Consider the following 16,442-nt stretch of genomic DNA (forward strand, 5'->3'; position numbering starts at 1 on the left):
TGCTTGGCCTCGTTCTCAGTCCGCCCTCCTCTGAAATTTGAAGTCGGCCGTCACGACTGACACTGGCTCTGTCCGCCTCATTCTGGCGCCACGCGAGCCAAGACGGCTTCACGACGCCAGACGCCAGACGCCAGCTGCCTCGGCCCCCTGAAGTCCAAGGGCGGGCAGCTTGGCGGACCAACCAACACCTTCCTCATTCCCACGACATCCTCACAACGACATGGCGATGTCAAGCACGCCCCTCTCACCGACGCATTCGGGCACACCACAAGCAGCAGGAATGGCAACGGGCGAACTCTCCGACTGGGTCAATCGGGTTCGTTCTGGCTCGCAAGTCAACTCGCCTGTTCCAGGAGGAGCTGCTACCACGGACTTTGAGGAGGAAGTACGACAGTCGAGATTGAACAGGCAGCAGAGAAAGAAGAGGTTGAGTGGCCAGGGCATCAGTGGATTCGAGAGGGCGGAAACTTATGATGGTGAGGCGAGCGCACCCTTCAAGTAGTGGTACTTCGATTGCTGACTTGACAACCCCGACCGCGCAGCTCCATCGAGCGATGCTTCACGCCCTACGTCGTCGTCGGCCTTCTCTCACGACTCAGCTTCTGCGGTACCATCTGCTCGAGGCGCGGCTCTCTTGGCGCGATACGGCGGTCAAGCGGGTCCTACAGGAACAGCAAATGCTGGTTCTGGCTCATCACCCGTCTCGCTCGCCTCCTTCATGGGCGGAAGAGCGGCAGGACCGCGATTGGGCAAGTTGGCAGGAGATGGCAGATCAGCCCCACCAGAGGCAGACATGATTGACGATAGTCGAATCCGCAGAGGAGTAGCATTGCCTGGTATGAGTCCCACTGGAGCCTCGCCCGGTGGACGAAGCTTGGCAAGCTTCTTGGACGCGAGAGCTACAGGCAGGGAAACGGCTACGAGTCCTGCGGCGGCTGCGGCATCGTTTACACCTTCGTCACCTCGAACGACTGCGCGCGCTACTTCTCCCACTCGCGGCTACACCGAACCTGCCGCAGCTCCAACACGGCACTCACCCGTCCGTAGGTCAACTTCCCCGTCGAAGCCCGCCTCTCCCACCAAACTCTCCGCTCCCTCAGCTGCGCCCATCTCCGTCCCTCGCCCAGGATACGAGCGCGCCTTGTCTTCCAACGCCGAAATGAAGCATGCAGCCACGTCACCGATCAAATTTGATGAGCCCGGCGTAAAGAGTATCACGCCTAGCGCAACACCAGCAGGGTCGCCCGGCCCAGCCTCGGCTGCCATGAGCCCAGCTTTTGCGCAACTGCAGCGCGCCAATTCATCGGACCGCATGCCCACGGCGAGTCTAACAAGATTGAAGGGAAAGGGAATGGTCGGCCAGAGGTTGAAGGAGGCAAAAGATCGAGAGGCGGCTTCGAGTGACAGCGCGAGCGGCAGCGGCAGTGCGATCGTGCCCGGTCGAATCACGATCCCTCGATCGCAGCCGCAAAGCCCATCCAAGTGGGGTGCGGTAGACACGACGTCATCTCCCGCACGATCATCGACTTCGCCCTCTTCAGAGAGGAAGTGGCAACGCAGCGGGAATGCTTTGCCTGGCCTTTCGCGACCGACATCCAGTGGTACATCTAACTCCAATGCTTTCCGCTCCCCTTCGCCTGTACGCGAGGCCGAGCGCAACGACGCACCGCCTGTCCGCTTACCGGGCATGGGAGGAGCAGCTAGTCCATTCGGGGCTTCAGGTGGGCGAGCTGCCAGTCCGACAAAGGTGGCGAGCGATGATGGCGGTGCGGAGGCAAAGCCGCTTGAACACCTCACGGCAAGCAGGGCGAGGGGTCCGGCAAAGAGATCAGCACGCGGAGGAGCTGCGCCTGAGCCGCAGAGCAAAGCAGAGGCACCTGCGGTCGTCGAGGGCAAGCCCAGCGCAGTGGAGGTAGTCGAGCCCGCCGCTGCACCAGCCACCACGCCCGCCGCCGCACCCGCGCCATTGCGTAGCACCGCCGGCCCTCGCATAGCCGTCCTCATCTCTGGCTCTGGCTCCAATTTGCAAGCCCTCATCGACGCTACGCACACTCCCTCTGGCCCGCTAGCTCACGCGCAGATCTCCTTTGTCCTCTCGAACCGCAAAGCAGCGTACGGACTCACCCGCGCTTCCACCTCCAACCCGCCAATTCCAACCGAGATCCTCGCGCTCAAGACATGGCAGAACCGCAACCCCGGCGGAACGAGGGAGCAATACGACGAGGTTCTCGCGCGCGCGGTGCTCGAAGGCGGGAAGCCAGACTTGATCGTTCTTGCCGGGTTCATGCATATCGTCTCTCCCGTCTTCCTTCGCGCCCTCGGCCACGACACCGAGCTGCCAAACTCTGGTGCCCCCGCCTGGCGTCCTTCGCGCCCAGTTCCCATCATCAACCTTCATCCAGCCCTTCCCCACGCGTTCGACGGGGCCAACGCCATTCCGCGTGCTTATGAGGCGTTCCAACGCGGTGAGGTGGACAAGACGGGAATCATGGTGCATGAAGTGGTCGCCGAGGTTGATCGCGGCGCACCTGTGCTGGTGAGAGAGGTGCCCATTCGCAAGGGAGAGACGCTCGAGGACTTGGAGGAGAGGATGCATAGCGTTGAGCATGAGTTGATTGTTGAGGCCACCCGCGTTGTGCTCAAGCGCATCGAGGATGGGGAAAGTGTGGCGCTAATCCCGACTCCAGCTAAAAGCCGCATGGTGCCGCTCAAGCGAGCCGGGGACAGCGCTACCTTTGCGAAGCTGTCCCGCAACGCTCAGCAGCTTCTCGCACGCCGCTCAACCCCACAGTTGCCCACCATCAACACTCTCTCGTCGGAAGTCATCCTCATCCAATCAGATGGCTCGACGTCCACTCTCCCTCCCTCGGACGCTCACATTCTGCATGAAGGCGAAACGCAAGCGATAGTCCACCGCTTTAAACCCTCCCGCGGGGCAGAGGAGGTCCAGACACGCGTGTACGCTCGCGCTGGAGCCCGGTCGGGATACGTGCGCGAGGGCGAGTCGGGGAGGGAAGGACGCAAGCTGCAGGAGCTGGCAAAGCGATATGGAGCGCAGGTGACGGACGCGAGGCAGGGCAAGGAGAGTGAGGAGCTTGCAGCCCTCTTCCCTGATGCCATCTTGGAGACCAGGCAGGGGGCCAAACGCTCTGCCTGGGATAAGGGGGACTCGATGCTCTCCCGCGTCAGCTGCTCGGGCGCGGCCACCTTTGTCGACCAAGTCGAGCTGCACGCCTCCTCGCTCAGCTCGGCGAGCTCTTTCGTCCTCTCCGTCGCTGGCACGGTGCTCGTCTGGCACGGCCGCGGCGCCTTCGACTCGGAGCGCGAGGCTGCCCGCCGCTTCGCTGAGAACTTGACGAGTGGCAAGGTGCAAGAGATGGAGGAGGGCGCCGAGAAGGGATTGTGGCACGACGTGCTCGGCCGTGGATCGTACGCTGGCGCCTGGCATCACAGGAGACGAAGGGCGGAGGCACTGCTCAGTAGCACGGCACCTCGTCTGCTGCTCGTGCGCGCAGGTACGGGCGACCTGGAGGAGATCTCAGGCAGCTGGACAGCCAGCAAAATTCCGCAAGCTGGTGTGTCCCTCGTCGTTTTGTCCTCGGACGTCTACGTACTCGTAGGCCCGGACGCCCGCGGGGATCGCAGCGAAATCAGCGTGGCTCTTCAAGCTGCAGAGCACCTCAAGCCGCGAGCAGCACACGTTCTCGTCTACCCTTCCCTCACCCCACGCGATCTTGCGTCATCCCTGCGATACTGGTCAAGCTACGAGGCTGGGCTTGTGAGGGGGTCGAAGAGGATGAATGTCGTGAGTGCGAAGCAGGCAAAGAGGGAGTTGGAGGAGTGGAGTGAGGTGGGCGAGAGATTGTTGGCAGATTTGAAGTGCCTGCCGGTCGGGATCGATGAAACAGCGGTGTTGTGAGGGGTTGCGAGCGAGGCGACTTGAATCTTGTTGTACGAGACGCAGCAAAAGGAAATGATGCATTGACGAACGAAGCAAGCAGTGAGCGCAGGGGCCTGGCTGGCTTCCCTGACGATGAAAGACCGACTGCTGCTCGAGCACAACGCTGCTTGGCTGACCCACGCTCGCTCGCACGGCGAGCGACAAGCGACGTTCGTTGCCCAGCCCCTGCTTCGAGCCATCATGTCGCTTTATGATCACCCGCTCGCCGTGCGCTCTTCGCAGGCACAAAGTGAGCTGGATACAGCCTCGCCAGGCACCAATGTTCGAAGAACGCGGGTGAGTATTCATCAAGTACCGATGTTGGGCTGAGAGCGACGAGTACCTGTCGACGCTCCGTCGCCAGTTGAAGATATAAAAAGGTGGCCGACACCGCTCTCGAACTTCCCTCCCCACCCCACTTACATTCTCAACCGACCTCCAGCCACTTTCACACAGAGCACAGCACACATCACAATCAAGCCCAAGACGCCTCGCGTCGAGCCTAGCTCGCGCAAAGCGTACCTGGGCATCGACGGAAAACGCCCGCCAATACACGACGACAACAAAGCGAGGCAGACTTCGCTTCAGCACCCCCAAGAGATTCAAGCCAGAACGTCTAGCGGGAATCGGGCGGCCGTAGGGAGTGCGAGCCTGGATAGCAACGCGAATTATCTGGGTAGTGAAGCGGTGATAGTGAGATGCCTCTCCGCCAATTTTGCAGGTCAGGCCTGACCATGTTGCTTTGTCGGCCTCCTGCACTCAGGATCGAACGACCAATGAGAGGAGGCTGCAAGCACACTCACGCAGACCACGACCTGGCAGGCAGCCGTCGATCCGAATGTACCCAGTCACAGCAAGGGTGCAGCCTATCACGGCAATCCGAGCGCCCGCCTTCGCAAGAGACTTCGACGTCGGAGGATTGCAGCGGCCTCGCGCCCATGCTACCGCTGCCACAAGAAACGGAAGGTCTGCATCGGCCAACGAGGGCGGCCGTGTACGCAGTGTAGAATTGCAAAGGAGGGACGGTGCAATTGGGGCAAGCGAGGTGAGCGAGAGGGCGAATCTGATGACGGACACATTGCTGACGATGAGCCTGGACGTTTCATTCCTTCAGTGCCCTTCTATCAGGGCTATACGCTACAGCAGCGCATCTACATCGGATGCCATGGCAAGTCCTTTGCTGTGACCGGCGAGGTCGCACCCATCAGCGCCCTCCCTCGAGCTCTCACCAAGGGGCATGCCACGGCGCTGTCCAAATTCTGCGAGCTGCAGCGCGAGAGATGGCAGTGCCCCGAGGACGAAGCCTCGGCGCAGAAGGAGTTGGAGTGGGACGGCTGGATGGCAAACTTCGAGGACCCTGACCGGGCGCTCGACGTTCCTCAGACGGAGCTCATGGAGGAGGACGACGACAACGACGACGGCGCATCGAATGCCTCGTCTGCGAGCACCACCTCGCAAGCGGTTTCATCTGTGGCGGCTGGGCCATCAAGGTCTGCAAAGAGGGGCCGCAGCGCCTCGCCGGACGTCGTAGAGCAGGAGGAGGAGACGGGCGTTCAGCGAGACCGCCGCTCGCAGTCGCCGCGCAAGAGGTTGGCCCCCTCCGCGCCCGCGCCTGCGCCCGCGCCCGCGCCCGCACCCGTCACGGCCAGTGCTCCTGCTCCTCACGCCTTGAGCAGCAGCAGCAGCACCGGCAGTAGCAGCAACATTCGCCCCCATTTTCTGGCGCAGCAGGCGAGCGGGCGCCGCCTCCCCACCAACTCCTTTGCTCCTGGCGCTCCCCTCCTTCGCCCTCGTCAGCCTTTGCCTCCTCCGTTCGCGCAACCCGGCGCTCCTCTTTCTCTCCCTCGTCCTCCCCTCTTCGACCCTTCCTTTCCGGCGCTGAGGTCGCAAGCTCCTCTTCCGCGGCTTCCCGGCATGGCTTCCAGCACCTCCTTCCCGGCGATGGTCCCTTCTTTGTCCTGGCACCCTCCCTTTCCTGCTCGTCGCCTTGCTCCTCCCGCTGCCACCCTCGACGACACTCGCGTCACGGGGGCGGTCGATCTCTTTCGCTCTCTCGGTGTGTCGGTGGTGGCGACGGCGGCGGCGGCGGGAGACTCTTCAGACAGCCCTCCCGACGCGCCAGTGGCACGTCGCCGTTCTTCAATCCCTCCTCCTCCTCGCACCAAGCGAGTCGTCAGCGCTGGCGCGGGCTCCTTCCTCTCGTCTCCTTTCGGGAGCTCAGCGGTTTCCTCTTCTCCGGGCTCCTCAAGTCGTCCCATCTTCTCCTCTTCTCAGCGCGTCGACTCCGCAGCCACTCAGCCTCCTGTCTTCAGCTCGCAAGTCCCTGGCGCATCGACTTCGGCACTCTCGGCTCGAGCGCCTCAACAGCTCAATCTTCCTCTCCCTCGCGACTCAACTTCGGTCTTTTCGGTTCTGCGTCAATTCTCCAGCAATCCTCCTCTGGCTGCTCCTCGCCAACAACTCACATCTTCGGCATCGTCAACTCCTCTGCTCTCTTCTCCAACGTCGGCCCTCGTCACTCCTCGTCACCTCGCGTCGTCATCAGGCTCTGCTCAACCTCCCGCCACGTCGCCCTCTTCACTCCCTCATCAAGATCTGCGCCCACTGCCGCTCACCCCGCGCGTCATACACGAGAGCACGGGGTCGAGTCTGCCTTGGCCGCCGCCGCAGATCGCTCCTGCTGAAGGCAGCGCGGAGGGCGTCTTTCCATCTTCTACGTCTTCGCTCGGGAGTCCTTCCCGGGCATCTTCTCACTCGCAGCCCCACTCGAGCACTCCGACACCTCATCTTCCCGGATTCGACCTCTCGACGATGCCTTTGCGGGGAGGAGTGCAACGATTCGCCCGCCGTCTGTGCTTCGAAAACACTCCCTTGGACAGTGGACCGGCAATCAGGCAGTACCGTGCTGACGTCGCTACCATGAGGCGCGTCATCGACATGCACGAGGCCAATATCCGATCCATTGATGAAGGGCCAGCCTCTCCGCAGCCCTAGCGTCGTCCTCTTTATATACCCACATCGTCCTCTTTCTTTTGAGCCTCGTTCGGAGCCATTGAAGCCGCATACCTTCTTTCTGTACGCGCAATACTGCTGAACTCCCTGACTTCGCGCAAAAATCCGCGGTCGTAAAACCCATCGTACCGCGATAACCCGCGAGCGCTCTGAGAAGATGGTAGAGCGAGGCGAACGCAAGAAGGTGGAATAGTATTGCACATGTGAGGGTGGGGACAAGGCTACTTACAGGGTCCAAAGTGGAAGGCAGTCGAGAAGGAGGGGCCGAGAGCTGATGTCCGTAGAAATGTGTATGTACAACGCGTTGCGCAGAGACGCCTCTTCTCTAGCAAGCCAACAAAGCCATCCCACCCGCCAAGAGTGACGCCAATCCCAAGCTCGTCGCCCATCCAGGCGCGATAACGCCCATCATCGCTCCCGAAGAGCTCCCATTACTTCCGCTGCTCGATGAAGAGGAGCTTGAGCCCGAGGCGCTCGAGTTGGAGAAGCTGACCCCATTCATGCTAGCGGCGGCGGCGAAGACGTCATTCCTTGGTCGGTCGTAATAGTCGACGAGGACGAAGGTCGGGTAGGCGCTCTGATGCATCGAGGCGCAATTGTCTGCGTCTTGGAGCACGCTCGCCTTGCTGTTCGTAGAGTACAGCGCCCCAACGTTGGGATAGGTGCCCAGCCCGCCTAAGAGTTCGCTGTCGAGGTTATGGTTGATGAGGTACATCTGGTTCGATGTGTCCTCTCCGTTGCCTGAGCGATCGATCGAGCAGTTGAAGGGCACACTCGTCTGGTCGTAGGGATTCTCCCACATATTGCTGAATTCTGGCAGAAGGTAGGGGACGGACGAGACGTCGGCGCCATTGTCTAGGTATGCGACGACTGTCTTGCCCGAGTCGATCATAGAGCCCAGAGTGGGCCAGGAGGACTTGCTTACCCCGCCGGAAGAGGAGGGCGAGGTAGGCGCGTACATCTTGTTGATCAGCCCTGTAGACTCGAAAGCTTGAGCATACGTCGAGGCAGGGAGGTCGTCTGAATTTACAATGAGAAGCGACAAGACCTCGTTGGGGTTCGAGTCGACCCAGGTCTTGATCTGACCCAGCCAGTACTCAAGGGCTCCTCCCTGGAAGAGTTGGCAATTAGTGTGGCACAAGTCAATGCCTGCACCCATAGCGGACTCGTTGGAGCTCTTATGCGCCTGAGCTTGAAGGAGGCGAATACCATCGTTGAGCTGCGTGGTGATGGGCTGCGCTTGGTTGGCGAAGCTGTTGGACGTTCCCTGGGCGATGCCGTAGGAGTTGTGGGCACCAATGTAGGTGACATTGGAGTAGAGTCGCTCGCAAAGCTCCGAATGTCCATTGCAGGTGGTAGCGCGAGAGGTGAGGGACGAAGGGAGGGAGGCGGCCTCGCTGCTCGTCGAAAGGGCGACAATGGCAGCTGCTGCGAGGGCAGAGACAAAGGTGGTACAAGACAGCATCGACGCCGGCGCCATTGCTTGTAGTCGTACGGAGTAGTTAGAGGAGAGAGTTTGAGAAGCAAAGACGTCTGAGCAGCACCAGGCTAGCGTTCGACGATGACAAAGAAGAGTGGTGGAAAGGAGGACTCGATTGCCAAGAAGGAACACCGACGACTCGCTCTCTATTCACAGCCACAGCCTCCGGCCGGTGGCGTGGCGCGGCAGCGGACTTGCCGAGGTCCGGCATCTCGACGAGCTGGAGCAACACTCAACACTTCCTTCAGGCCATGCGTGCGTGGCGCGCTATTTTGACGTCGATTTGGGTTTTCATGGATCCGCGAGACAAGGCACAAATATCGTAGGAACAGAGGGGAGCGTGGGCTGATGACAACGAGGGGAGGCAGGCGATCTAGAACATCCCCGTCGCAGCCGGCGCCATGTAACCACCGCCTCCATTTGCACCCCACGTCGCCCCCGTCGGCCCTGAAGTCAACAATTTCTGCCCTCCCAGACCACCAGGCCCAATGATGGGCTGGTCGTCCTCCTCTTCTTCCTTCTTGCTCTGCTTCGTCGACAAGTCGCGCACGGCCTGCTCAAGCGCTTTCACACGCGTAGCCTGCTCGCGCTGCCACTGCAGTCGCCACGGCATGACAAAGTCATTCAGTCCGTGCCTCCAGCTCATCTCCTCTACCACGTCGGGTCGAACAATGTCAAAGCAGGCGTAGAGCGTGGCAGTGACGCACTCCTTGTGACCAATGTCGACCCAGTAGCTGAGCAACTCCTCTGCAACCTCGACACTCTTGCTCACTGCAGCCGTCTCGATGGCGTCCTTGAACAGCTTGTCCGCCTTGCTGAGCGCGATGCTCTCCTCCCATCGCTCGCTCTTCTTGTAGAGATGCGCGGCGAGACGACGGAACTCGAGGAGGTCGTGCGACTGCAGTCGCGATGCGAGGGCGAGAGAGTCAAAGTTGTCGTACCCGTCGATGGAGACGCGAAGAGTCTCAAAGTCCTCCTCCTCGATGAGCAGGTCCATGTACGCTTCGTTGACCGCCTCGAGGTTGTGGTGCTGCACCGACATGAGGTACGAGCGGATCAGCGGCACATTGTCGTTGTCTGCGCGCCTGAACATGCGGACCACACGAGCATGGTCGATGCGGGCGGCGAGGACGGTGAGGAGGTCGGTGAGGAGAAGCGGGTGCTGCTGCAGGTAGAAGGAGAGGGAGCGATAGTAGATTTCAATGTTGGCAACCTTGGGCAGGATCGTCTTGAACTGGTCGTGGTCCCACGAGTCCGCCGGATGCTCCATGACCGTGAGCGCCGCGTTGTCCATCTCGTCATACTTGATGTAGAGGTAGACGAGCTCCGACCACAGATGGCACGACTGAGCGACCTTGATGAGCTGCGGGAGGTTCGAGCGAGACCAGTAGAGCTTGAGATGCTCCATGAGACGCTCGGGGCGGTACTTTGCCAGCGCGATACCGGCTTGAGTGAAGACGCCCATGTGCGCGCGCTCGAGACCCAGCGCCGACTCGAAGAGGTTGAGCAACTCGTCGAAGCGGCCCAGCCTCTCGTACGAGCGAATGAGCGAGGGCAGCTCCTCGGCGTGCGGTACCACCGCGAGACCACAGATCTGCGCCAGCTTGAACTCGCCCTTGGCCAAGCACGCGGCGTGGACTTGCTTCCACACCGATGTGTTGCCTGCCTTGCGAGCAGCCTCGACTGCGCCCTGGTAATCGCCCAGGTACACGAGCGTGGTGGCGAGACGAGCGTGGTTCGATACGCTGCTGAAGAGGAGCTTGGCGGCGTTGTACAGCTCGTCGTTGAAGCACTTCTCTCCTACGCTCAAGATGTCGGCCACGTTGGTCATGCCCAGGAACTCCTCCATGTCGCCGAGTCGGTTCGCCTTCGCGAGGCAGTACGCGTACTCGGTGTCAATCTGCGGCTCCCTTGCCTTCTTGCGGGCCATCTGCAGGAAGCGGATCAACTCTTCTTCGCGCCCAGCGTGCTCTGCAATCTCAATAACCTCGGCAAAGTTCGATGGGTCCTCCGCCTTGACGTACGAGTCGATGGCATCCTTGACGCGCAGACCATCGAGCTGAGCCTTTCCGAGTCGCGACCAGATCTCAGGCTTGTTGAGCTTGTTCGCGTACTGCTGACCGCGGTCAATCGAGACGATGTGCTCGACCAAAACGTTCATCGCATCGCCGTGTTGCTCGGCTTTCGAGTAAATGCGGAAGGCCTCCTCGTACAGGCCGTGGTCGATGGCAATCTTGGCAATCTCAGCCACGTCGTAGCCCTTCATGCGGTCGATGTAGTTCATCACCTTGCCCTTGTCGGTGCGGATAGCCGTGAGCATGAGCAAGTTCTGCAGGCTGCGGTTGTCGCCAAACGACGACGTCTCAAGGACGATCTTCTCAAGCAACTCGATGAGCTCGTGAGGCAGATCCGCATTCATAAAGGCCTTGACGGTCACCGAGACGTCGTCTGGGTTTGTCGATTCGGGAACAGCCGTAGTCACGACCTGATCGACGAGCTGGCGGCGATGGACATTGTCCGGGTGCAGCACTTGCGACCACAGATCGAGCTGACGGCGCATAACGAGGTAGCGAGCCTGGTGTTTGAACATCGAATTCTCGTTCGTAATCGCAACGAGCTCCTCGTCGCAGAAGCCCTTGGCGTAGGCAATGTAGGCAAGGTACGGGTCGCGCTTCTCGCAGTACTTGCCGACAACGCGGGGCTCGTAGAGCGTATTGTCCTTCAAGAACGACTCTGGGTTGTTGTTCGAGTCGATGTAGATCTTGGCAACTGCATTGTAGAGCGCCTGGTCTTGCGAGCCGGCGTCGATCTTGGACTGGATCCACGGGAGGATGAGCTTGAGGCGGTTGCGCTTCTCAACCTCTTCGACGAGCTCGTCGACGGGGATAGGGCCAGTCACAGAGCCAAGCAGATTCTTGATCACGCCCTCGTCGCAGTCGACGTCGAGCAAGCCGCCGATGACCTGTGGCGTTCGCGACGAGTTGACGCGCTGCACGTAGACCTCAATGAAGTTGACGAGCATGTTCTGGTAGAGGTAGAGGACGAGGTCGTGGACAAAGTCGTAGCGGTCGCAGACGATGATGAGCGGGAGCTGGTCAGACAGCTTGGCTTCCTTGAGAAAGTTCTTGACCTTCTCTGGGTTGTAGTAGTTGGACTCGCGGCAGATGCGCTCGACCTCACGGATCTGACCGGTGCGTGTGGCCGCCTGGATGTACTTGAAGTGCACCTCCGAGTCGGTCGACAAGTTGACGACGGAGCCCAAGTAGTAGTACAAGCCCTCAAATGACTTGAATGACTCGAACATCTCGATGAGTTTGACGGGGCCCAGGAGGTCAGAGTACTTTGTGGCGATCTGCACGACGACTTGCAGATTTTGGCGGATGTTGACCTTGAGCATCTCCTTGAGGCATTCGAGAGACTGCTCGACAGTGAGGCGGCCAAAGTAACCAACCAGCCACTCGGCATTGAGCAAGTTCGAGTGGACAACGACACGCTTGATGTCGGCGTTGTCCTCGTAGTGCTCCAGTGCTCGCTGCAGGAGGCCAGCCTTCTCGCACAAGTTGGCGATGCGTGGGCGGTCGTAGTGAGTGAACCTGGCGGGCGAACACGGGTAAAGTAGGTCAGCTTTGTGCTGGGCGGAAGTGCCTCGGCGCCAACTCACATCTCGTTGCCCAGGATCGCATCTGCCACCTGCGGGGCGTTGACCAGGTTCATCTCCAGCAATCGCGTCTGCAGGTGAGCCTGCTCCGGCTTGTTGTCCTTCAGAGCATCCAACAAGAAGCTCGTCGCCTGCTGGATCATGTTCTGGCTCATGAAAATGTCCGTCACGCGCTCAACGTCGACCAACGGCCCAGACTCGTCGCCCACCAAGCTGCTAGCAAATTCTGCTCCTTGCTCCGGGTTGATGCGGACAATGTGCTGGAGCAATGCCGCGTAGTCGGGCGTGTAGCCCACCTTCTTGGCGTAGAGGACAATCTTGTTGAACTGACCCGTCTCGGCGAAGCAGGCGACGACCTTGTTGGGGACATTTGCGCGCAGGTACACGCTCAGCGCCAGATTCATGTCGTGCTGACGAACGATATCTCCCAGCTCTTCAGAGCACTCAATCTTGTTCTCCTTGAGCCACTTTTCAAGGAGGTGCTTGCGGCCCTGCACCAGCACTGGCTTGGCAAGCTCGAGCGATTCGTATTTGTTGAGTGTTCCGCGCTCGAGGAGAATGCCAAAGTATTGCAGAATGGGCGAGAGCGTGCCGGGCTGGTTGGGCACCTGCTTGAACTGCTCGATGGTCTGCGTCGTGCGAAGGATGCCTCGCGGTGAGTTGGCAGCGATTTTGGCTGCCTCGCCGTACTGGCCGGTGCTGAAGAGCGAGTGGAATTGCTGCATGTACAAGTCGTCGGCGCCTGGCAAGTCACCTCGTGACGCCAGCTTGAAGGCCAGCTCCGAGTTGTTGAGCGTACCGAGAATGTACGGGATGACCTTGCTTTCGTCGACGGAGACCGAGAGGACCTGGCCCTTTCTATTGATGCCGATAATACCACTCGTCGCTTCGTGCTCTGCCGTAGTGAAGATCGTCTCGCCCGAGATGCGGTTCATGTAGATGCACGTGCCGCTCTCGAGGTCGTAGAGGTGGATGAAGCCGAACTTGGTGACAAGGTAGACGATGCCGTAGCGCTTCGACACCTGCATGGCGACGGGAAAGTCGTTGGGCGCTTCGGAGGGGAAGAAGACATCGACGGCCTTTTTGGTGTACGTCGGGTTGCCCTGCTGGTGGTCAATCTCTACGATGTGCAGCTTGGCGCCGGTTGCAGTGCGGACGGCAAAGGTAAAGAGCTTGAACGGTGAAGGCGCCGAGTCCGTCTTGACCTCTGCGAAGGCAGCAGCGTGACCCTCGATGGGCTGCGAGACGCCTCGATCCCTGCTGTAGAGTTGCATCGCACCCTTTACTCGGAAGGCGTTGGGCGCATTGTTGGCCGAGATACCAACGAGCACACACCACTTCTCGTCTTCGGTGATGCGGTAGTTGATGATCTGGCTGCCCTGCAAGCTGGCGTGTCGATCAAAGATCTTTTGCGGACCAGACTCGCCCTCGATGCTCCAGTGGTAGACGGCAGTCTCGGTGACAAGGCCAAGAGCAGTCGTCGAGATCCACTTCCAGAAGATGACGTCGGTGTCGCTCATGTGAGATTTGACCTTTTGCTTTGTGTCGAGGTTGAAGACTTGGAGCTGACGGCCAGATTTGAGGGCGAGGATCTTGGACGCTGGGTTCATGATGGCAGAGTCGGCTGTGATAGGGCGGCGCATACTGAGGATTGCGAGGGCAAGAGCCGTGTCAGTATAGCGAGCGGGATATCAGCTGAGCTCTCGGGTCTGCACCTACTCACACGCTCGGGGAGGCCTCGTCGATGCCAACAATGGCAACACTGTTGTTGCCGCTGACCTGTTCCCTCACGCAGACGAAGCGCTCACTCTCCATGGTACATGACGCAAAGCTGATTGCCTCCTGCGCAATGCCCAATGCCGTCAGCACACAGTGCTCATTGAAGACGATGGGTGTGTCTGCCATGGCTGCTGCGACTCGACGGGGAGTGAGGGGGCGCGGGGTAGGAGGAGAAGGGTGGAGAAGGCCGAGGCCGGGATGATTATATGCGGGCGCTGACGCCTAAGGCGATGTCGTGAAGCGTGTGCGGGCTCAGATCAATGAGCTCTGTGCGGTAATGAAGGCGACCGCGGAAGATGTAGGTAGGGATGTGAGAGCGACGCTGAATGGTAGTCGCTGCAGATTGATGATGTTGGAAAGGGAAGACGATGGGAAGCTCTCGCGGCGCGGGAGGCGGCGTCACACCCGTCGACTGTGCTGGCGCGCACTGCCCTTGCAAGTCCCAAGCAAGCACGAGCCACATCAGCGGGCAGCAAAGGCGGAGGGGCGGCGTGGCGGCCAAGCACCGGGCAGGCTGCGATGGGACTTCACCGCTACCACTGCTACGACGGAACATCCAAATCGCATTAGCAATTGTGTCCTCTATGATGCATGAGAATTCTCGATTCGTCGCAAAGAAAGAGCACAAGCGAAGAATGGGATATCGGGCACGTCACGTCGCGGTCACGTCAAGTCGCGGTCACGCCCCATTCACCTTGACGGCGTCCGGACCTCCAATCCTCTGCTTACGGATGCGAGAGCTCTTGGCCCTAAAGTGAGGGATCAGCTTCGTCACCGACCAATGGAAGACCGCCTTGTCCTGCGGTCCCTCGACGTGCCAATATCCCAAACCAAACAGGCAGAAGAAGAGGTAAGGCAAGCGCGATGGGCGGAAGAAGGGGAACGAGACCATCCAGATGCACATCTCCATGTACGAAAAGTGGGACAGAGCACCTCCCGGAGCATTTGCCTTGAACCAACGGATGAAGTCGACCCAGAGACGAGCGTCCTTCGTCGAAGGGCGAGTAGAGGGCTCTAGGAGGAACATGGCTAGGATACGGGCGTATACACCGATGTGCACATGCCCCACGGTGCCGACCGCACCGACAAAAGCAGCGTTGGTGCATACGACGCTTGTGTCCTTGACAGAGAAGTGGTGCAAGTAGAGGTTGGGACGCTGGTAGTCTTCAGGGAAGAGGTCCTTGGGCAAAAAGTCGAGCGAGGGAACATCGAAGCCCGTCGCGATGACAATCACGTCGGCATCGAGGTTCATCTCTCGTCCCTTTGACTCGGGCTTGGTCCCTCGCGTACGCTTGTTGAAGCGAATCGACTTGCTCGTCAGCTCGAGGACGTCGCCGCGCAAATAGTCTGCCTTGCCCTCCCGAATGTCCTGCAGCGCCGATGAGTTGACAATCGGCGTGCCAGCGTAGAACGGTCCCGTCGGAGCCATCTTCTCTTCCAAGTCGCGATAGTGCAATTTGGCGAGAAGGAATTCGGGGATTTTGGACAGGAAAGTCTCACGTCCCAGCGGGTTGAGGGAAAGGGCCACGTCGACGAGGGTGAGGCGGGGGATGATCCACTTGTCCGATCTTGCGAGGATCGTGGGCTTCTTTGCTCCCTTGGCTACAGCCAGCTCGAGAGCTTCAATGCCGCTGGCTCCACCGCCTACGATGAGTACGTTCTTGTTCTTAAGCTCAACGCCGTCGAGGTGCGACGAGTGGACGATCTTGCCCATGAACTTCTCTTGGTTGGGCAGATCAATCATCTTGGGCTTGCCGCACGTTCCCGTAGCCACGACAAGACCGTCGTAGACCTCGCTCTGGTCACCATTGATGACCCAGCGCGAGTGTCCACCTTTCGCAGGATCCGTCGACGACTGGTGGCGGGTTACCGACTTAACGCGCGTCTTGAGGCGTGTGCGCTGATCAAGCTGATAGAGCTTCCAGATGTTCTTGACGTTCTCGAGGATTTCGTCGCGACGAGGGTACCCACGCGTGTACTTGACGGCGGGGAACCAGCGGTACATCAGGCTACTGATCTGGAGGCCGCTCGTCTTGTTGACCTTGCTCCAGATGCCACCAATTGTCTCCGCATCGTCGAAGATGGTGACCTCGAAGCCGGCGCCGATCAGATGAGCCGCTGACGAAATGCCAGTGATACCGGCGCCTATGATGGCGACACGGCCGAGGGGCTTCTGTTGTTCATGATCTTGAGGAGGGAGAGGGGAGAAAGCCCAGGAGATGATGATTTGGATCAGCTGATAGACGGCTGAGATGATGCCAAAGTACTGCGCGCGGTGCGACGGCAGAGTGATTAGCATGCGTCTCGACCATTGGCACGGCTATCGCGTACTCACGTCAAAGTCGCTCACGGCCATGGTGAGCAGCAAGGAAGAGTTGGGATGAGGAGAGAGAAAAAGAAGACGCCGTGCTCCCTTCAGCCTCACGTTGCGCTGCGTCGTGCCCTCGTTGAAAGGGTCCGTGAGCCCCGTCGATGCTCCACTCCTTGGTCGCAGGCGTGCATGCACACAGTCCCTGGGCCTGCTGCCAGCTTTCGTCATCGTTGCGCTACAGATCCGCGCCGAGGGACCAGCG

At 59.9% G+C, this 16,442-nt stretch overlaps 5 protein-coding genes across 5 annotated transcripts; 2 read left to right on the forward strand and 3 right to left on the reverse strand.

The window, feature by feature from the left end:
* Positions 1–66: 66 nt before the first annotated feature.
* BDZ90DRAFT_236998 (hypothetical protein) lies at positions 67–3,934 on the forward strand. The gene is made up of 2 exons (XM_025507312.1): positions 67–476; positions 543–3,934. Exons 1-2 carry the CDS (start codon positions 221–223, stop codon positions 3,917–3,919), a joined length of 3,633 nt encoding a protein of 1,210 aa, XP_025364176.1. The 5' UTR covers positions 67–220; the 3' UTR covers positions 3,920–3,934.
* Positions 3,935–5,670: 1,736 nt separating this feature from the next.
* On the forward strand, positions 5,671–7,106 carry BDZ90DRAFT_113809 (hypothetical protein). The gene has a single exon (XM_025503239.1). The coding sequence runs from the start codon at positions 5,855–5,857 to the stop codon at positions 6,932–6,934; it is 1,080 nt and encodes a 359-aa protein (XP_025364177.1). The 5' UTR covers positions 5,671–5,854; the 3' UTR covers positions 6,935–7,106.
* A 264-nt stretch (positions 7,107–7,370) lies between these two features.
* Positions 7,371–8,327, reverse strand: BDZ90DRAFT_207049 (hypothetical protein; the record flags this gene model as incomplete). The annotated part of the gene is made up of 1 exon (XM_025503974.1): positions 7,371–8,327. A coding segment is annotated over one exon (957 nt), but the record flags the coding sequence as incomplete, so codon positions are not given.
* A 478-nt stretch (positions 8,328–8,805) lies between these two features.
* Positions 8,806–13,995, reverse strand: BDZ90DRAFT_258479 (putative CHC1-clathrin heavy chain; the record flags this gene model as incomplete). The annotated part of the gene is made up of 3 exons (XM_025508076.1): positions 8,806–12,025; positions 12,094–13,734; positions 13,814–13,995. The coding sequence occupies 3 exons, from the start codon at positions 13,993–13,995 to the stop codon at positions 8,806–8,808; spliced, it is 5,043 nt and encodes a 1,680-aa protein (XP_025364179.1).
* A 463-nt stretch (positions 13,996–14,458) lies between these two features.
* Positions 14,459–16,240, reverse strand: BDZ90DRAFT_237006 (FAD/NAD(P)-binding domain-containing protein). Its single transcript, XM_025507313.1, has 2 exons — positions 16,205–16,240; positions 14,459–16,135 (listed from the first exon to the last, which is right to left on the reverse strand). The coding sequence occupies exons 1-2, from the start codon at positions 16,223–16,225 to the stop codon at positions 14,549–14,551; spliced, it is 1,608 nt and encodes a 535-aa protein (XP_025364180.1). The 5' UTR covers positions 16,226–16,240; the 3' UTR covers positions 14,459–14,548.
* Positions 16,241–16,442: the final 202 nt, after the last annotated feature.

Source organism: Jaminaea rosea (genome assembly GCF_003144245.1).
Source record: "Jaminaea rosea strain MCA 5214 unplaced genomic scaffold BDZ90scaffold_2, whole genome shotgun sequence".
NCBI classification, from domain to species: Eukaryota; Fungi; Basidiomycota; class Exobasidiomycetes; order Microstromatales; genus Jaminaea; species Jaminaea rosea.